The sequence below is a fragment of the Ranitomeya variabilis genome, chromosome 6 (genome assembly GCF_051348905.1).
Source record: "Ranitomeya variabilis isolate aRanVar5 chromosome 6, aRanVar5.hap1, whole genome shotgun sequence".
NCBI lineage: Eukaryota > Metazoa > Chordata > Amphibia > Anura > Dendrobatidae > Ranitomeya > Ranitomeya variabilis.
The window spans coordinates 277,800,896-277,823,203 of record NC_135237.1 but is presented as its reverse complement, the minus strand read 5'-3'; the positions used below and the strand labels follow the sequence as shown (position 1 = coordinate 277,823,203).

Genomic DNA, 22,308 nt, shown 5'->3' with positions numbered 1-22,308 from the left:
CCATTTTATTCTAAAAATCTACTCTTCATATTTCTAACCTAAATGTCTAACTGCCTATATGACACCACTCTATCTTACTGCCACTTCCCATTATGTATCAGTTTATATGTCCGGATTACTGCTCTGCAAGAATACATTTCATGGAAAAGAGTAGAGTTAAACACTAGCTGATTAACGTGACTTACTTGTTGAACCATTTCTTCGCCATATTCTGACAGTGCAGTCTGATGCGGTTGAGGCCACAAGAAGATCATGCTCAGAGTCTGAAGGCCAATACACAGCATGAACTGCGCACACGGCCTCAGTGTGACCATCCAGTACTTCACTGTGCACGAGCTAGAAGGAAGAAAAGTGGACGCTATCAATGAAAACTGATTAAAGAACAAAAGGATCCACTAACTGAAAAAAGACCAATTCATCATTTGTGATTTATTGGGGTAACTTTTCTTTTTTGTTTTGTGGCATTCAAAGATGTTTTTTTGTACCAAATTTTTCAAAATGGTGCATGCGGTTTATGAATTTAGTGCAAATTTTTTTAAAAATTGCTCTTTATTTTTGCCTTTAACCAGTTTTTGCACATTTAGCCACAATAAAATTTGCACATTTTTTTTATAAAGTCGAAAGAATGCACTAAATTGAAAACTCCCCTAGAAACCTTACTCCAGCGGTCAAACTGAAGTGACATGTGCCAAAAAAGGAGCAGATAAGGCGCAAATACTAATGCCAAATAAAAAGGAGCAAACTTCTCCAGGAAAGTTGAGAAACAGCAATGATGACTCAGGGCTAAGTCTTATGAAAGCAATGCTTCTTCCACTTGGTGCTAGTAAGAAATGATAAGGTAATGGACATACTTGGAGATTGCAATATGCTTAGTTCTTACGCTAGGAAAACCTTTAACAGTATTCATGTCAAGCATTGACATAGTCTTTATGGTATATGCATAGAGCATCATTTAGATGTCGGCATACCCACTTCGTTTTTGATTTCTATTCGGAAGCCTTCTTGGACATTTTATGGCGTCTTGACCGCCAGTGGTTTTTTAATAATTTGAACAGTGTGAAAATGGATCCTGCTCACACACCAGGGTGTTGATAAAGATCTTTCATTTGGCCTTATTTCATTCGGCCAGACAACATTGCAAATATAAAATAGGGAGTGGTGTATAAGAAGAACAAAACGCGTTTCGAACAATAAAGTTCTTGAACACTGGTCATTATTTTATTAATAATACTGTCCATTTCAGAAGCCAGAAGTGGTAAAAAAAGGAGTTACAAAAGACATAAATTATACACAGCAAGTTATTTTGACATTGCTGTGTATATGTTCATTCTTTTTGCAGTTTTTAGAGCGTCCTTCAGGCTGAATAAGCCAGAAAAAGACACTGTGTACACACACCATCAAGTTATGTTCACAAAAAGTATTTTGACATGGGATTCAGAGTGGATTCTGTTCCAAAATCCAAATAAAAAAAACTTTCTAAAATACGATGTGAATAAGCTTGCTATTGACATCAATACTGATTTTTCAATGTAATTTTTTTTTTTTAATGTGGATTTTTCAACCCGAGATGACGATACAAAAGAAACTCTGTATGAACATCCCCTAGGGTAAGTTCACACAGTTCTTTTATGTGAAATGCGAGTTCTTATTGATTTAATGGAATAATCTACAATACAATTCCAACAGCATTTTTTTATTTTTACCAACAAGGTTTTGAAAATCTCCCTTCAGAAAAAAAAAGTGAAAATACTTCTTGATGCAGATTCCTCTCCAAACTTGCAATTGTCAAGTCAAAAGGGTGTAAAAAAATGTGTTTGAAAAAAAAAAGTGTAAAAAAATGCATGGATTCTTGATGTGGATTTTTCTTGAAAACCACATCAGATTTTTCCGGCTCTAACACCTCCGTCTGAACATAATAGTCAGATAAGCCACCAGTCCCCTCCTGCCGGCGATTCAGCTGCCTCTGCTGACGTCACGTTGATCTAGCAACGGCTTCTTTTTCATGTCGGTGTCATGCTGATTGATAGCTCCGCTTGTTAGGCAGCAGGGGACTCAGCCTTTAGTCATAGTGGATACAAAAAATGGTAGAACATGCACATATTAAAAAAAACATAATACTTATGCGTTTTGGGAAGAAAAAAACTTAAACCTATGATTAAAGGTTTTTCTACCCTATAAGCATTATGGTTTATTAACGCGTGCACATTCTGCTATTTTTTTTATCCTATATGATTAAAGGCTGAGTTTTAACTACTTTCCTTTGGTGCTGGAGAACTGACCTTTTGGAGCACAGAGAACCACTCTTACTATAATGAGCACAGTGAATAGATAAAAATGGATCACTCCCACCAAATTAACAGTAATGATAACAAAAGGACCAATGCATATAGTGGAATGAGGTTAAGGACCTTGTAGATATCAGTAATGTTCTACTTTTACATGGGACTGCAGAGGACCCTTCTTTGATCACCTGCAGCTACTAGAGTCTACCTCTGGAAGGTAGGAGTGTTTTTGTTTTCCTATCATATGGCTTCATTCATGTGACACCATGATATAAGATTTCTCTATTGGCATTGCTGTAAATACATGCAGTATTTGTGTCATCTTGATGCAATGTCTCTTTCTCACCCACAGTGTGATGCATTTTTAACAGTTTATTTTGCTATATTTAATAAAGAATAATAGTAAATTTGCTCACTTGTCACCTGCACCTCAAAACATCTCTTGAATTCGACTTTTCCTTATATTTGATGCTGCAAAGATTCTTCCTGCTGCTTTGATTCATTGTCATCTGGACTACTGCAACTCTCTACTGGTCTGTTCCCCATTAAGCTTTCTCTTCTACAGTCTATACTAAATGCAGCAAACAAAATCATATTTCTGACCAACTGCTACTGGTTGCCCATACACTAGAGTCCAATAAAAACTTATCACTCTCACCCACAAAACTCTCCACTGTTCTGCACCGCCCTACATCTCCTCCCTCATCTATCTAGAAGCCGGCCAGTCCTCTCTGTTATGCTAATGACCCAAGTCTAACATCTTATTTAATCCAAACCCAACTCTAAAGGTACCGTCACATTTAGCGACACTGCAGCGATCTAGACAACGATGCCGATCGCTGCAGTGTCGCTGTGTGGTCGCTGGAGAGCTGTCACACAGACAGCTCTCCAGCGACCAACGATGCCGAAGTCCCCGGGTAACCAGGGTAAACATCGGGTTACTAAGCGCAGGGCCGCGCTTAGTAACCCGATGTTTACCCTGGTTACCATTGTAAATGTAAAATAAAAAAACACATACTCACATTCCGGTGCCTGCGTCCGCTTCCCTGCACTTCTCCTGCATCCTGTGTTAGCGCCGGCCAAAGCAGAGCGGTGACGTCACCGCTGTGCTCTGCTTTACGGCCGGCACTGACACAGGATGCAGGAGAAGTGCAGGGAAGCGGACGCAGGCACCGGAATGTGAGTATGTGGTTTTTTTTACATTTATAATGGTAACCAGGGTAAACATCGGGTTACTAAGCACGGCCCTGCGCTTAGTAACCCGATGTTTACCCTGGTTACCAGTGAAGACATCGCTGGATCGGTGTCACACACACCGATTCAGCGATGTCAGCGGGTGATCCAGCGACGAAATAAGGTGCTGGCCTTCTAGCTCTGACCAACGATGTCACAGCAGGATCCTGATCGCTGCTGCGTGTCAAACACAACGATATCGCTATCCAGGACGCTGCAACGTCACGGATCGCTAGCGATATCGTTGTTAAGTCGCTCAGTGTGAAGGTACCTTTAGATAAATGTGCCCTAAAAACACATTTCTTTAGACTGGTCTATCACCTCACCTCATTAATCTAACTTTTCCCTGTTCTTTGTTCCATACACTCAATAGCTCTTTTTATCTGTACTGATACTGGCTGGTGACTAGTTCATTCAGAGTTATCTGAATACCTTATTTATTATATTTATGACTGGACCTTACAAGATTAGCAATTTATTTTCTCCTTTCGTGTCCCCCCTCCCCATTGAGCAGGGTCCTCACTCCTCTTGGTATGTGTAGAACTATGGGTTATTCTTTAATGACTAGTGATGAGCGAGTATACTTGTTGCTCGAGATTTCCTGAGCATGCTCGGGTGATATCTGAGTAATTGGATGTGCTCGGAGATTTAGCTTCTGTCTCCGTAGCGGCATGATTTGCGGCTGCTAGCCAGCCTGAATACATGTGGGGATTTCCTAACAAACAGGCAATCCCCACCTATACTCAGGCTGGCTAGCAGCCACAAATCATGCCGCTACGGAGACAGAAGCTAAATCTCCGAGCACTAACAATACTCAGAGATAACCCGAGCGTGCTCGGGAAATCTCGAGTAACGTGTATACTCGCTCATCACTAATAATGACTAATCTTTTATGTACATGAACCCTCTGAACTGAAAAGTGCTGCGGAAAATGTAGGCACTGTAGAAATAAAAATTATTATTATTAAAGATCGTGTACTCTTCATAAATTGTACTTTGTATCTTGGCCTTTCTTCTGTAGGATCTATAATAAATGTTATTTGCAAGAAGTTCTGCATTGACATTTCTGGAAATAATATTGTATGAACGCACCATTCTGCACTCAGAACACAATGATTATACAGAGATAAATGTCATTTCATAGACATCGTTTATCGCTTCCCAAGGAATGTTGGAATGCTTTTACACAAAGCTCCTTTCACTTTGCCATCCCCAGTAGATTCTGCTGCCTGTATCTGATCGTGCGCTCAACACTTCCAGAAGAAGCAGCAGCTGGATACAACACGCGATTGCCACCATCTGAAGAACTACCACTGTGGGGGTCACCGGGACTGTCTATATTCATGGGCAGCAGGAGGCCTAAAGCTGGGGTGCTGCAGTAAAAAAAAACAGAAGGGTAAGGGTTTTCTATGACAGTGCATGTCAGGTCAAGGCCTTTTAGAAATTTCATTAGAAAGTGATCAACTCTTATATTTTACTCCCTTTTTCTTTAAAGCTGTTGATAACTATATGATATTGATGACCTATGTTCGACTAGTTTACAGCACAGGCAGGATGTAAACAGGGTGCAGAGTGGAACTCCACAAAGTGGTGCAGCGCTGATCTGCTGTAACCTGGAGGAGCCACTAAAAGGGTAAAGAGCTGTGGTGTTCTGCTCCATACACCATTTATATGCAGATGCTGCTGGAGCCGATTGGTAGGAGTGCCAGGTATCCCACCACCATTGATCTGATATTTATTTTACACGCATATATTGCACCATTTTTCCAAAATGCTTTACAGATATCATCCTCACTGTCCCAATTGGGGCTCACAATAAAAATTCTCGATCAGTATATCTTTGGAGGGTGGGAGGATCCCACACAATCGAGGGGAGAACATACAAACTCCTTACAGATGTTGTCCTTGGTGGGATTTGAACCCAGGAGCCCAGTGCTGCAAGACTACTCTGTGCTGAGCCAATGTGCTGCCTAAGAAGAAAAGTTGTCAATAATATAGCAGTGGAAAATCTCTTCAAGAAATGGTTGTGTAGCTGGAGCAATGTGTACAACAATGTGCACCAGTAAAGGAGCTGTAGAACTTTTGTATAAAAAATGATGATGGTGTCACTTAATAAGTAGCAAACATGAAACTTTCCCTCTTCAATAAGGCTTCTTTCACACTAGCGTCGGGCTCGTCCCGACGCTAGCGTTGTCTCCGCCGCACAACGGGGGCAGCGGATGCATTTTTCCAGCGCATCCGCTGCCCCATTGTGAGGTGCGGGGAAGTGCGGGGAGGTGGGGGCGGAGTTCCGGCCGCGCATGCGCGGTCGGAAAAAGCAGACCGTCGTGAGCAAAAAACGTTACATGTAGCGTTTTTTGCTCCCGACGGTCCGCCACTGCACGACGCATCTGTCGCACGACGGGTGCGACGTGTGGCAATCCGTCACAATGCGTCGCTTAATGTTAATCAATGGTGAAAAAACGCATCCTGCAAACACTTTTGCAGGATGCGTTTTTTCGGCAAAACGACGCATTGTGACGGAATGCAGTTAACGCTAGTGTGAAAGTAGCCTAAGAAGTTCTGTGGCACTATGAATTGTCGCACATATCAGGAGTCACCTCTGAACCTGACCTGTAGAAATGCACTTTGCCTTAGCCTAGAGATATATCACAGTACTCCTCAGTGATGGCTAATATTCCCATAATGTATAGCACATAGAGCACATAGCCGCATATAATATTATCCTATACATTATTACAGTATTCAAAATTCTAAATACCTGATAGTCACCTGTCCTCCAAATAATCACCTTCTTATCAGACCCCCCAGAAACAAGCTCTGTTTCAGGACCTAAAAATACAAAAGGGTAGACATTAGAGACTCTCACTATTTATAACACAAGTTACAAGCCTGACACAAAAGATATTGGCCGTAATTTGACTGACGCAGAAGATCCAGCTACACAAAACTACATGCGGTAGATTTTATATCACTAAGGTCTATTCTGTAATTCAGGAATTACTCAGATCAGTCACAGAGAGCTAACGAGTTGCCCTCCACTTTAGCTTAAATAGGGGCCTGACGCAATGCCCTCCTTTATAGGATATAAAGACACTGGCTGCCCTGACAAAACAACTCATTAGATGTAAACGTGATATGCTGCTCTGCTCTAAGTGTAAACGGAATACAATAAAGACAGATTAGGATTATAAATTAAGGGTTATTTCCAAAATACTAAATTATCACCGATCATGGTGTATGGGGAATAGCCAAGAGCTGCACTCAGCTTTCACAGTCAGTTCCATTGGTAATTAATGCACCCAAGATTAAAAGCCACATTTTCAAGATTGTTGGGGACCCAGCAGTCGGACTAGTAAGTTATTCACTATCCTATGTTTAGTTTATAATTTTGGGAATAACCCTTTCAATTCAGTGGACATCATTACAACTGAAATCTTATCCTCTTCACTTAAATGTACGTCAAAAGTCGTGTCTCTGACATTGATGCGTGGAAGCTCGCTGAGTCCTCATCTTTCCTGGCACATTATGGTTCATTTAATCAGCCATCATCTGCCTTTAGCATCCACGGGAGGAGCGGAGCTTGGCCCGAGGCTGTTAACCTGTTAAATGCTGCTGTCAAAGTTAGACAGCGCTGTTTAACATGCACTGGTAGGGGTGACACATCATTCAAAGCTCCCATCAATACACTTGTGACTTAATTGTGGGGCGCAGATGGGTTGTCATGATACCTAGGGATCTGCTGATGACCGCTGTACCTGTCATTATCATCCTCCTGTATAAGTCAGCCCTTGGCTGCCATTAATAGGAAATACACTGATATGTATAAGACAAGTGATCAGATGATTGCAGCTTCAAGTCCCTTAAGGAGAATATTAAATACAGTAAAAAGTGAAGAAAAAAGTTTTTCAAAATATGAAAAAAATACAAAAAGTTCAAATCACTCCCCTTTTGCCCCATTATAAATAAAACAATAAAAAAGAAGGATTTTTGGTACTCACCATAAAATCTCTTTCTTGGAGCCTTCGTTGGGGAACACAGGTAACCATGGGTGTATGCTGCTGTCGCTAGGAGGTGGACACTAGGCAAAAAAAAGAATAGCTCCTCCTCCGCAGTATACACCCACTGACACAGGCACAAAGTACCTCAGTTAGTGCTAAAGCAGTAGAAGAAGCAACCAAAAACTCAACATATGTACCAACCCAACAACAAAAACATTTAGACCCAATGGTGGTACAAACAATTTAGGGAGGTTGCTGTGTCCCCCAATGAAGGCTCCAAGAAAGAGATTTTACGGAGAATATAAAAAAATCCTTCTTTATCGCTTCATTGGGGGACACGGGTAACCATGGGACGTCCTATAGCAGTCCCCAAAGGTGGGAACAGAAAAAAATGCAAAGAAAACACAGACTGAGGTCGTCCGGTGCGTAACCGCCGCCTGCAGCAATTTCCTTTCAAGGCCATCATGAGTATGAACCCTGTAAAACCTCGCGAAGGTGTGCAAAGATGATCAGGTTACGGCCTTACATCTGTAAAGCCGTGGCCTGGTGACAAACTGCCCAGGAAGGAGTTCTTCAGGGAATGGGCCAGAGAGGGACATAGCGAAGGAAGGACAATGTCTTCAGTAACGTGAAATGAAATGAAAAAAAAGACCATCTTAGGTAGAAAGAAAGGAAACAGGTCGGATGACTACCTTGTCCTGATGTAGAGTCAGGAATGGAGAACGGCAGGACAATGCAGTTAACTCAGAAACTACCCTGATGGCCGAAAAAGCCACTAAGAAGGCAACTTCTCGTGGCAGAAGAGAAAACAGAATGTCCTGAATGGGCTCAAAAAAAAGGAGCACGCTGGAATGCACCATGGATAAGGTTAAGATCACATGGATCTATCGGGGAACAATAAGGAGGTGCCAGGTGGGCGATTCCTTGAAGAAAAGTTTTTACCTGGGAACAAGACACTAGATCTGATTGGAAAAGAAATGACAGCGCGGAAACTTGCCCCTTAAAAGTACTGAGTGATAGACCCGAGTCAAGACCCGCTTGTAGAAAAACCAAGGATGGAAGGAAGGGAAAAGGACATAGGAATCAAATTGTTGTCCTCACACCACCGGAAGAAGGCCTTCCAGTATCTATGGTAGATATGCGAGGAAGCTGGTTTTCACACCCTAACCATGGTCAGAATGACAGATGGGCAAAAAACAGCCTCTCTCAGAACTACAGTACGGCCTCAAGGGCCATGCCGTTAAACTTAGAGACTGTGAACTCTGGTAGAAAAAGGGGGGGGGGGGGTCTTGCGAAAGAGGATCCGGATGATCTGGAGGCCTCCAGGGAGCGTCCATGAGCATATTCACCAGCTCCACGTACCCGGCCAGTCTGCGCCAGTCTGGTGCTATAGGATTACGGGCATCCCTTCTGCCTTTTAACTTTTTTTTTTTTTTTTTTTTACAATTCTCGGAATCAAGGGGGAGGGATGGAAAAAGAGAAGGCAGTTGGAAATGTGACCACGGGATTACCAGAACATTGCAACCGATGGCTAGGGATCCCGGGATCTGGTTATGTACTGAGGAACCTTATGGTTCATCCGAGACGCCATCAGGTCAGAATCCGGAGTGCCCGTTTCTGGCATATCTGGTTGAAAACGGCAGGGCTGAGTGACCACTCGCCTGATGCAAGACCCTGACGGCTCAGAGAATCGGCTACCCAATTTTCTACCCATGGAATGTGCATGGCTGATATGGCGGGAATGTGACGTTCTGCCCGTCACAGAATCCTGGTTACCTATACCCAAACCTGTTTGCTGGGAGTCCCACTTTGATGGTTTATGAAAACCACAGCTGTGGTGTAGTCCCCCTGTATGCCGACCGGATGGCCTGCGAGGAAAGTCTACCAGCGGCGAAGGGCCCTGATCTCCAGGAGATTGATGGGGAGAGCTTCTTGGGCGTTCCAGCGACCCTGCGCTGATGAAGAAAGACTGTTCCCCAACCAAAGAGACTGGCATTGGTGGTACAGACCTGCCACCGGAGGGGAAGGAAGGGCTTGCCTCATAGGACTGATGCTGACAGCATCCACCCGGTAGGGACAGCTTCACCTTGAGTAGCAGAAGCACAGGTCGGTCCAAAGAGACGGTCCTCTTACCTCAAGCCGACAAGAGGGCCAGCTGAAGCGGACAGGTATGAAACTGGGCAAAAGGCATGGCTTCCATGGCGGCAACCATCTTCCCCAGAACTCTCATGCAGGACCATAAGAATCTCTGATGTTGAATGCAAACGGGAATGTGAAGGTCCAAAAACGGACAGAGCGATTAGTCTTTCTTCGAGACTACAAAAAAAATTGGAGTAGAACCATGAAAACTGTTGGTTCTGGGGAACAGGTATAATTACCCTTGTGTGTAATAGGGAAAAGATGGCCAGAAGAACCGCTGTGGCCCGAGACTGATGTTTCGACGGGAGCAACAGAAGAAAACGTCTTCCTGGGGGGGGGGGAAGAAAAGTCGATTTTGTAATGGAACGTGACTGACTATCTCTCTGACCCAGGCATCGTCGATCACCGACAACCATACTTCCCAGAAGAGAAGAAAGTCGGCCTCCCACCCTGGAGAAATTCCCGGGTGGGGGTGACCTGTCACGCCGAGGAAAACCTGTTGACGAGGGACCCTGAAGACTGGGCGGAAGACCCTGAAGCAGAGAAGGGCTAAAATGAACAAAGTTGAAGAGACCTCTTCTTATTAAAAAAACCTTTAGATTTGGAGTGGGGAAGCAAGGTGCTCTTTTTCCCGCCGGTAGCATCCAAAAAAATTTGATCCAGTTTAGACCCAAAAAGTCTAGGGCCTTGGAAGGTAAGGTTAGTGAGGGACTTTCCAGACCAGCGTTTCACAAACACCAGTCCTCACGGACCCCACAGGTCATGTTCTCAGGATTTCCTTAGTATTGCACAGGTGGTGGAAGTTTCATCAAGCCCTTAGGAATTCTCTCACCTGAGCAACACTATGGAAATCCTGAAAACATGACCTGTGGGGTCCATGAGGACTGGAGTTTGGGAAACACTGTTCTAGACGGTGGATCTGCCTTCCACGCTTTCAATCAGAGAATGCGGTGTATAGCAACAATGTTGCAGGTAACCCTGGCAGAACAAACAGCCGCATCTGAGGACGCGCTCAAGAGATATTTGCCAGCATGGACAATCTGACCTGCCAAATCTGCCACCTCATCCAGAGGAGCTGCTGCTAGATACCCTGACAAAGCATTCTTGCCCAGGCAGACATGGACTTTGCCACCCAGGTGGAGGCAAAAAAGGGACAGAAGGAGGTGTCGGCTGCTTCAAAGGCAGACTTAGCCAAGCATTCAATCTGTCTATCCATAAACTCCTTAAGAAATGCACCATCCAGTAGAGACAAGACTGTCCAGGAAGATAGGCGAGAAACCGGCGGATCCATATCATGGGATTCTGCGCATTTATCAACGAGGTCTGGGCTAATGGGATAAAGAATATTTAGCTGCTCCTTTCCTGGGAAGTGCTTTTCAGGGTGTTCCCAGTGTTTGTACATAATCGTTGCAAATTCCCTGTGATTAGGAAAATTCCGGGAAGGACATCTTACCCACTTGAAGGAAACAGTGCTCCTGAGCAGGTGCCTCCTCCTCCCTTAGGTTCAGAATTAGGGTAATTGCCAAGATGAGGCTATTCAGCATGTCCTGCATCTTTTAGGTCTGGCCTGTATCGGACTCAGACTCAGACTGGGAATTCATATCCGACCCAAAAGCGGCTTTCGAGGAGAGGGCATGGGGTGAGGAATACCAAAAGCCGCCTTCAAGCAGAGGGCATAAGGTGAGGAATACATCCAGGAGAATGAAGAGGGACCCAGAGAACTAGAGGAATTTGTCCCTGTGAAGGTCGCGGTCAGGTGCGTGCGAATCACCGTAAGAGGCGTTCGGAGAACTGGTGGCAGAAGACAAGTGTGGAAGTCGCTCCAGGACCTGGACCAGGGACTCAAACTTTTGTCAGGTCTGAGACTGACTGACATGGCAACAGCCCACTCCGCAGGGAGGGGAGTGCTCTCATCCCGAGCGTTAGAGGGAAACTGTCTAGACACAGTGGAGGAGCCGCAGGACAGGCAGAAAAAAAATGAAGACTGGCCTGAATGCCACTTCTTTTTTTACAGATGGCACAGGCATCGTGGATTATAGGGACAGGAGTGGGCCTCCCTGAGATTGGGATAGTGATGGACGCCTGCTGTGCATTTTGGAGCCGGAAGTCGATGGTGACCGACAGATGCACGATTCTTCACACGCTTTTGCAGACAGACACGCTGCCTGCTGTGCCCTTTGGAACCACAAGTAGATGGTGACAGACAGTGCATGAATCTTCACGCACCTTGCAGACAGAGACACACTATGCGGGAGGCCTTTCTCGGGTGACAGGGAGAGAGGGATAGAGAAGCACTCTCTCATTAGGCCAAAAAACACGCTCATCGGAGGGTGTGGGGCCTCAGCATACGGCACGCCCTAATTAGTCGAGGGTCCAGTAAGGGGGCATGGTTAAGTGAAAGGCGACCACTGATTGACTGCGGGGCTGGTAAGGGGGCGTGGCTACAGAGTCCGGGAGAAGGCCCAAAGCCGGGAGCTATATTAACAGAGGTCCGGGAATTAGCCGAGACACCTCGGCACCCGCAGTGACAGGACTGCGGCAAATGGCGTTAATGAAGGTCCTAGTCCGGGCATGAAAATTGGCCGCGTCTGTATGTTGGTGAGATTGGCTGGCCGATTTGTGCCGGCCGGTGTCAGGGAGTAGGGGCCCCCTATTCGCTATGCCGCCAGAGCTGTGCACCGAGCAGGGAGAGTAGGCCCCGTGATAGGGGGAAAAGCGCGCAATGAATACGCACACTTAATGTGGGGGGCGTGGCTCTGGCCAGCACAAAAGAAGACAGAACCGGCCCTCTGATTGGACACAGAAGCCCGTGCTACAGGAAAAGGGCATTAACGAAGTACTAGCAGGGAAGAAGAAAAAAATGGCCGCAGCCGTTCAGTGCCGCTATATTCCATGCGGTGTCCTGTCGCAGGTAAATAGTGAGGCAGACAGGTAGCTGCTGGAGACAGAGAAAAGGACATACCTATAAAAGGTGAGTCCTGAATCCCTCTTCACTGACGAGGACATCATCAGGGTCCCTCGGATGGATGAGGGTCACTGGTAGAAAAGGGTCCTTCCTCCCGCACCATCTCCGGATGGTGCAGAAGATGGCATAAACCCCTTACAAGAAGGGAGAAGGCTACTGCTGGTGACCACCGTCTTCCTCCCAGCCCTCTCCGAGAAGAGGGGTGGGGTGGGGAAAAGGCAAGGACTGACCACCAGGAATCACCCTGCAACACCCATAAACGTGACAGGGGATAAAGTCCTGCCTGCGGGTCCGAGAGTGGGCGATGTGGGTGACACCACACTGCTCTTTCGGTTGCATATGTGTGGGAAAACAGGGTGAGAAATTACACCCCGTTACCCTGAAGACGAAGAAGCATGAAAGGCAAAAGATTAATAAAACACAACAGGTGACCTGAAAAGGAAAAGACGGATCTGGGATCAGATCCAGGTCTGCCTCCTACAGACACTAAGCTTAAACTGAGGTAGTGATGTGTCGTTCGCGAACGAGCCGACACAAAGAGCCGGCTCCCTGCTGTGAACGATGGGAGTCGGCACGCCAGTGAGAGCCACTAAAATTCGTGAATGGCTCTCACTGGGCGTAAAATCCCAGACTTCGGGAGGCGTAACTCCGCCCACCTGAGTAAAACCCCGCCCACTCTTCAATTTAATTGGCTCTAAGAAGTGGGCGGAGTTTCTGCGGTAGGTGGGCGGAGTTTCGGACGCATGAACAGCTATTCAATAGGGATCCATTTAGGATCCAAAAAGAGCCGTTTTGTGAGCCGAAAGAGACGGCTCTTTTTGGTGAGCGGAGCCATGAGAGCCGGATCACCAAAAAGAGCCGGATTGCCCATCACTAAACTGAGGTACTTTGTGCCTGTCGGTGGGTGTATACTGCGGAGGAGGAGCTATTTTACTTTTTTTGCCTAGTGTCCGCCTCCTAACGACAGCAGCATGGTTACCTGTGTCCCCCAATGAAGCGATGAAGAAATACCCATATTTAGTATAGCTGCTTTTAAAAAAGTCCAAACTATCAGAAGATAAAGTAAACTATTACGATCGGTAAACAGCGTAATGAAAAAAAAAAAACAGAATTACGTTTTATTGGCCGCTGCAACACTGCAATAAAAAGCAATCAAAACATCGCATCTACCCCAAATTGGTATCAGTAAAAACTTCAGCTCATTGAGCAAAAAACAAGATCTCAGTCCCAGATCCCAAAAAATGAAACCGCTATGGGTCTCAAAAAATCGCGACGAAAGCAAAAAAAAGTTTTTCACCACTTAAAATAAAAACCACTTAAAATAATCATATTGGCCTGGAGAACCATATTGCCAGGACAGTTTTACCATACGTAAAACATTGTAAATAAAACACCCAACAAACAATTGTGAGATTGCATTTTTTGGGAATTTAGAAAGAATTGGAATTGCTGCCACTAGGAGGCTGACACTATGCACAAAAAAAGTTAGCTCCTCCTCTGCAGTGTACACCCCACCGACTGGCATTATGCACTTCAGTTAGTGAGAAAGTAGTAGGAGAAAAACAACAAGGTTGAAACATAACCACAAACATGAGAACTGTAAACGAGAGAACAGTCATAGAACATAAATTGAGAAACATTGGGAGGGTGCTGTGTCCCCCAATGAAGGCTCCAAGAAACAGATTTTACGGTAAGCAACCAAAAATCCCGTTTTCTCTATCACCTCTCATTGGGGGACACAGGAACCATGGGACGTCCCTAGGGTGGGAAAAACAGACTTCCATCAGGTCAGAGGACTCACCACTGCCGCCTGCAAGATCCTTCTGCCTAGGCTAGCGTCCGCCGAAGCGTATGTATGGACCTTGTAAAATTTGGCGAGTTACGGATCATTCCATATCAAGTGATCCAAATATGAATATTTTTTTTACCTTACGGCTTTAGATTTTTTTTATTTTTTGTTTTTATGAAGTACAACTTTGGTTAATTACAAATTAAAAGTTTAGAATTTTTTTCTTCATCAGTTAATTTTTTACAGATTTTTAAAGTTTTGAAAAAGCATGGATTTTGGCCTGGTATGGCTTTACACTTTTTATCATATCTCGGGCTAGAATTAAGATAAAGAGGTGGGAGAGGCATCATTTTTCTCAGAACAGTACCGGCTTTCAATTGATATGTCACAAGACTATGTTTCGTTATATTTTGTTTTGGAGAAATCAAATTAAAAATTTTGATGCGCAATTCTGAAAAAAACGTATGTTTTAAAATTGTGAAAACATGCATGTGTGTTACTTGTGTCCTTGTTTACATTTGTACAGGGATTCAACTTGGGATCTATCACATTTGTATTTTTTTTTAAGCCTTGAATCATCTGATTTTATGTTTGTGTGAGTTTCTTCCTTTTTTCTTTTCAAATTACAACTTACTGCATTCAACATTTATATGTAACAATAAAGAAACACAAAAAACAAAGTGCCAGAATAAATGCATCTTAGGCTACTTTCACACTAGCGTCGTACTCGGCCCGTCGCAGTGCGTCGGGCCGACGTACCGACGCTAGCGTTGTTAGCGCTGCACAACGGGTGCAGCGGATGCAGATTTTCAGCGCATCCGCTGCCCCATTGTGAGGTGCGGGGAGGAGGGGGCGGAGTTCCGGCCGCGCATGCGCGGTCGGAAAAGACGTTCCCGACGTACCAAAAAACGTTGCAAGCAACGTTTTTTGCTGCTGACAGTCCGCCACAACACGATGCAACCGTTGCACGACGGTTGCGACGTGTGTCAATGCGTCACACTGCGTCGCCAATGTTAGTCTATGGAGAAAAAAACGCATCCTGCAAGCACTTTTGCAGGATGCATTTTTTAACCAAAACGACGCATTGCGACGGAGGACAAAAAACGCCAGTGTGAAAGTAGCCTTAATCATCATAACTTGCTCAGCATTTTCAACCTGAATTCATTGAACAAGCCAAAAGATAAAAGGTGATCATATCCTCAAGTGTGATTTTCTAAATACAGTCTGATCCTAATTATATGTTAAAAACAAGAATAAAAGAACCAATATTTCTACCACCTATTTATACATGGAACAATTTTTTTTCTACTATATCACTAAACATGTCATTTCTGAAGTGTTTAAGAAGAATAGTCCAGTAGTTAAGTCCTCGTTCTATAAAATATGAACTAATCAAACAATTAATAGTAGGCTTTTACACTGGGCTTTTATCATCAATGTGTCCCTTCTAGAGGGTGAAATGTCATCTTGTCCATCAGCGCTCACTAGCAATGGCCGTTTCCTTCTGTGTCAGAGTATGTGCGGCTGTCATGGTGCTCGGCTCCACCTGAGTTATATCTGATTTTTGTTCACTTTTACAATGTCTGATTTTCTTGGATACACAAAGGACGGCGCTGGACCAGAAGGTGCAGAAAAGTCACTTCTACGTCTTCATTTTCACAATCTTTGGAGAGCCCAGTAGCCGCCAGCGCTGATCATATTCACAGGTCACATCACCAGTTGTCATCCATTGCCGATCTTGTGCCGCCTTCTACCACGTCATGGACGTCACTGTCTTTATTTCCACTACATGTAATGACAGTCCGGTATTGCTGAGTCCCTGTGATGGGTTCTGCTTCCTGTAACAAACTCTCCTCCTCTCCGTAGTCCTGGTTTGTACAATACATGAACTGGATGGTAAGAATATTTTTCTCTCTCCATTTGAGGAGTTTCCTGGGTGATAAGATTAGGTGTGAATACGGCCTCTGGAGACCCGAGCTGCCGGCCTGTCATCTGCTCTGCAGTCACCGTCTACCCCTGGTCATCCTCAGCCCTAACAAAGCTTCTCCTCTGTCCTCTCCTGCTTCTAATACTCTGTAACATAATAAATAATACCGTAATATCTAGCAATCATGGATTATTTGGTAAATATAGACCTCACACTGTTAGACCACAAGCTGAGCAGATATGAAATCAAGATTTTTGAACTGACACGAATAGTTTTATTTTTTAAAATATGATCCCATCATGATCCCATCTTGTATTTTGGTACATATGTGAATAGGAGCATAGCAGGCACATGTGCAGTTTTTGAAATTTTTAAATTAAACGTTTTTTTCGGAAATGCGTTTTAAAGTTTTGCGCTTGCGTTCGCATAGGTAAAATATTATCAAAGATACTCGTGTGACATATCTGGTGAAAGCCTGTACAGTTCTGAGTAGAATGGTGTTTATTTTGTTTCTCTATCTCTTTTCTAGCCCGAGTTATGGGGAGAAATGTAAAGGCAGGCAACACCGAAATTCACACTTTTTCCGAACTTTGAAAATCAATAAAAAATAAAAAAAAATCTAGAATTTTTTTCTTCTTCACATTTTGCATTCTCTGACACACTATTACCAAATAACAAAATCTCAAAAGAATTAAAAATATAGTGGTAAAAATCATTGGTTCACTTGACATGGAATGACCCGAACGTGTGGATGGAAGACCAGGTTGTCGCTTTGCAAAGCTGTAGGGGCGGAAGCCCTGTGGTGCACCGCCCAGGAGGCGCTGACTGCCTGGGCAGAGTGAGCCTTTATCCCAGGAGGGGGCACTATGTTCTTGACCCGGTAAGCCTCCAGAATTGCCATTCTGATCCAGCGAGCAATAGTCGCTTTAGAAGCTGGTAGGCCTCTACGCGTGCCATCAGGAATGACGAAAAGAGAATCCGTCTTACAGAAAGCGGACGTTCTATCCAGGTAGATCCTCACTGCCCTGACGAGGTCCAGCTTGTTCAACGATCGCTCCAGAGGATGAGTCAGAGCTGGACAAAAGGAAGGTAGAACGATGTCCTCGTTGAGGTGGAAGCTGGAAATCACCTTAGGAAGGAAGGAAGGCGGAAGCCTGAGGACCACCTTGTCTTGGTGAATGACCAAGAACGGTGGTCGGCAAGAGAGGGGCGCCAACTCGGAAACGCGGCGGATAGAAGTGATGGCCACAAGAAAGGCCACCTTCCACGATAGAACTGACAGGGAAATCTCCCTGAGAGGCTCAAAGGGGGAAACCCTCAGAACGTCCAGTACCAGATTTAGATCCCATGAATCCACCAGGGCCCTATACGGAGGGACAGCAAGGGCTCCTCCTTGAAGGAAGGCCTTAACCTGTGGCCGAGAAGATAAAAGTCTTCTGAAAAAGGATGGAGAGCACAGAAACCTGGCCCTTTAGGGAACTAAGAGCAAGGCCCGAATCCAGTCCTGCCTGAAGGAAGGCCAAGATGGAAGGCAGGGAAAAGGACATAGATGAAACGCGGTTGGACTCGCACCAACGGAAGTAAGCCTTCCAGGTAAAATAGTAGATCCTGGAAGACGAAGGCTTCCGAGCCTGGATCATGGTATGAATTCGGGTGGCAGATCGGACCCTGAGACAGCAGATCGGGCCTGTCTGGAAGGTGCCAGGAGGCGTACGCGAGAGGCTTGACGATCTCTGCGAACCAAGCCCTCCTGGGCCAATCCGGGGCGATCAGAATGACCGGCACCCCCTCCGCTTTGATCTTTTTCAACAGTTTGGGAAGCAAGGGAAGGGGTGGGAACAGGTAGGGCAGCACGAACCGTGACCAAGGAATGGCCAGAGCGTCGACGCCCACTGCAAGAGGATTGCAAGACGCCGTGAGGTCCACATCCGGAGTCCCCCATCGAAGACAAATCTGATGGAAGACTTCCTGGTGCAAGGACCATTCTACTGCCGCGAGACCCTCGCGGCTGAGGAAGTAGGCGACCCAATTGTCCACGCCTGGGATATACACCGCGGATATCACCGGAACGTTGCCTCTGCCCAGAGGAGGATCTTGGATACCTCGGCAAGGGCCAAGGAGCTCCGAGTCCCCCCCTGATGGTTGACATAAGCTACAGCTGTGGCGTTGTCCATCTGGATTCGGATTGGTAGGCCCTTGAGAATCCTTTCCCAGTGACGGAGGGACAGAAAAATGGCCCGAATCTCGAGGACATTGATCGGCAGAGATGACTCCTGCGCCAACCAACGGCCCTGAACAGTCAGGTGGCGAAACACCGCACCCCAGCCGAGCAGGCTGGCATCCGTCGTCACCACTTGCCAGTGAACTGGAAGGAAGGACCTGCCCTGGGAGATGAGAGGTGACGTCAGCCACCAGTTGAGAGACCGTTTGACCCGGGGAGAGAGTCGGATCGAACGATCTAGGGAGAAGACAGACCTGTCCCACTGATACAGAATGGCTTGCTGAAGGGGTCGCGAATGAAATTGGGTGAAGGGAATCGCTTCCAATCTTGCTACCATCCTCCCCAGAACCTTCATGGCCGATCGGAAGGAGGGAGGCCGAGGACCCTGGAGCAAGCGTATGTCCCGATGAAGGATGGATCTCTTGTCTTCGGGAAGAAAGACTTTGGTCTGACGAGTGTCGAAGAGCATGCCCAGAAAGATGATGTGCTGAGAAGGAATAAGGCAGGACTTCTTCCGGTTGACCAGCCACCCGAGACGGGCTAGGGTGCCGAGAACGATGGACAGGCTTTCGTGAGCCTGAGAAAAGGACGGAGCCTTGATGAGGATGTCGTCGAGGTATGGAAACAGAACCAGCCCTCAAGATGGCCATCAGCGCCGCCATGATCTTCGTGAAAACTCTTGGGGTGGTTGCAAGACCGAACGGCAGGGCGACGAACTGAAAATGTTCCTGGAGCACGGCAAAGAGCAGGAATCGGTGATGTCACGAGAATATCGGGACATGGAGGTATGCGTCCTGAATATCTATGGAACACAGAAACTCCTGAGCCTCCATGGAAGCAATTACTGAACGAAGGGATTCCATCCTGAAGTGCTTCAGACGAACTCTCTTGTTCAGTAATTTGAGATCCAGAATGGGACGAACCTTGCCGTCTTTTTTCGGTACCACAAAAAGGTTTGAATAGAAACCTGTGAACCGTTCTTTTTCTGGGACAGGAACGATTACCCCGGCTTTGAGGAGAGAAGCAATGGCTGCGAAGAAACCTGGAACTAGAGTGGGGTCTCGGAGGTCGGGATTCGAAGAAACGATCCCGGGGTCATGAAACGAACTCTATTTTGCATCCCGAGGATACAACTTCCCTGACCCATGCGTCCTCTACTGAGAAGATCCAGACATCCCTGAAGAAGAGGAGACGGCCGCCCAGCCTGGGAGGTGGGCTGGGGTCTTGCCGAGAGTCATGCCGAGGTGGATCTTCCAGTCCTGGACCTGGAGGATCTACCCTGGGAGTAGCGAGGACGCCAGGAAGGAGTGGGCCTAAAGGATACGGTCTTCTTCTCCTGACGTGCCTGTGGCCTCTGTTGCTGCTGAGGAAAGCAGTTTGACGCCGCGAAGCGACGAAAAGGCCGAAAAGACCGAAATTGACGTCTAGGAGGAGGACGACGAGGTTTGGCCTGGGGAAGAACTTGTGCCCCCGGTGGCGTCCTTAATGATTTGGTCCAGCTTAGAACCAAAGAGACGAGACCCCTGAAAAGGCAGGCTGGTAAGGGACTTTTTAGAAGACAAATCCGCCTGCTAGGCCTTAAGCCAAACGGTCCGGCGGATGGCAACCGCGTTGCTGGACGCCTGAGCCACGCAAGACGCGGCATCCAGGGAGGCGGAGACCACATATTCACCCGCGTGAGAAATCTGGTTGGCAAGTTCCGCCAGCTGTCCGGGTGGAGCCCCGTCCAGAATGCCCCGATGGAGTTGTTTGGCCCATTTGGATATGGATTTTGATACCCAAGTGGAAGCAAAGGCCGGGCAAAGACTAGCTGAGGCCGCTTCAAAAGCTGACTTCGCCAAAGATTCTATGACTATCGTTAGAATCCTTCAGAGATGCTCCGCCGGACAGTGGAAGGACCGTGTTGGTGGACAGTCTGGAAACTGGAGGATCCACCGAAGGAGAAGCAGTCCAATTAGCGGTGAGCTCCGGAGAAAAGGGATATAAAACGCCAAGTCGCTTTCCTCTCTGAAAGCGTCTGGTCGGGTTCTCTCTTTCTCTGGTCATAATCTCCTCGAATTCCGGGTGAGGAGCGAAAAACTTGGAAAGTGGTTTAGCCCGTCTAAACGAAACCACCTGATCTGCGGGTTCCGTAGAGGACTCCTTGATGCCACAGGTTTGATTTATCGCTCCAATGAGATTCTGAACCATATCCCTCATGGTAGCGATTTGGTTCAAATCCAGCTCCGAAACATCCTCCGAAGGCGCATCTGAGAATGCCTCGCCTGACTCAGGGGAGGAGGACCGGGGGAAAGTCGACCGCAGAGAAGGACCGTGTGGTGAGATGGAGCGAGAAGAGGACTCAGACCGTCGTTCCTGTCTGGACCTTTTGCAGCTTGCAATGGAGGGCTCGGACGGAGCTTCCTGCGACCCGCTGGCTACTGCGGGAGTCTGCAGGGGTTATCGGTCCAGCACTGACACCAGAGTTTGAGACACCCGTGTTAGATCCGCCACCGATTGTGACAGAGAGGAAACCCAGCCTGTGGTGGGGGTATCGCTCTCAAGCGGAGCAGCCGGGGGATCCTGGGCAGTGGGAACAATTGGGTTGCTGCAGGCCTGACAGAGTGGAGAGGACTGGCCTGAGGGAAGTTTGCAGTTACAAGACGAACATGCAAAGTACTAGACTAAGGCAGAAGAGGAAGAAGTAGGAGGACGAGAGCGGCCCCCTTTAGAGGTAGACATTTTGAAAAGGTCCCTGAAGAAAATGCCAGAGGGTTAGGGGACAGGGGGGCAGAGGGGAGTGTCAGTCTGCAGTGCTACTCACGGCAGACGAAAACTGAATCCAGGTGGAGGAAGTTGTACGGCTTGCGGGTGGACCTCCGGGGAAGTCTATAGACAGGAAGGCGATAAGGGCTCCTGCCGCAATACAAGAGGAACCGCAGGAAAAAACGCCAGATTGCATGCTCTTGCAAGGTGGTGGAGCGGCGATGTGTGGCGCCAGCGAAGTGGGGAGGGCGGAGTCTGCTGAGCACCCAGGAGCACCAAGATGGCACTGGTGGGCGGAGAATGCGGGGAGAAGGTTGTCGGGTGGGAGAAAAGCCCGCCCGAGCAAACCGGAAGAGGCGGAGTCGCGGCGCCGGAAGTAGGCTGACGTAGAGGGGAGTTACCTCTCGAAACTAGTTGGCAGCTTGTCTCTCTCGCGCACCCGTCCCTGCTATCTGTGACGTCACACTAGCTCTGCCCCATCTCGGCACCGCATCCTCAGCGTTGCTTCCGGCCGGGGCATGCGAGGCGCTGGTACCTCCTCACCACTCGCCGGTACGTTCTCGTCCAGGAACCGCGGCCTCTGGCACGCACACCGGACTCTAACCCTCCCAGCTCAGCGGGTTACTTTATCGGCACCGTATCCAGTGGACTACCTTGCCTACCTCACCGCGGGTACCTTCAAAAGCAAACATGTGGTGAGTGCCAACTAATTCCTATTAATACCACTGCAATTATTGTGGCCAGTAACTTCCTACTATTCTAGTGTATTGCTTGCAAATCACTTTATTCTCTACTTTGTTTACTCACCAGCATCAGTTTAGCACACTGTGGAAAGACAAATACCAAAACCTCACATAAGAACATCCCAAGTGTAAACTGTACAACCTTATATAAGGAGTAAGTGCACCCAGCTAATACCCTTGATACTTTGTGTGTACAATATAAACAATATACCGAGGTTTTACACACTTTGCCTTCCAGTATCGGTTCACTACACTGTGGAAAG

General features: G+C 46.7%; 1 protein-coding gene across 1 annotated transcript in view; it reads right to left on the bottom strand.

The window, feature by feature from the left end:
• ELP2 (elongator acetyltransferase complex subunit 2) overlaps window positions 1-22,308 on the bottom strand; it is a 184,798-nt gene that overhangs the window by 147,859 nt on the left and 14,631 nt on the right. The window contains exons 3-4 of the mRNA XM_077269687.1: window positions 6,277-6,347; window positions 186-336 (exon numbers count right to left, since the gene is read on the bottom strand). Of these exons, the coding sequence (XP_077125802.1) occupies window positions 186-336; window positions 6,277-6,347 (222 nt within the window). The remainder of the gene's footprint in view (window positions 1-185; window positions 337-6,276; window positions 6,348-22,308) is intronic.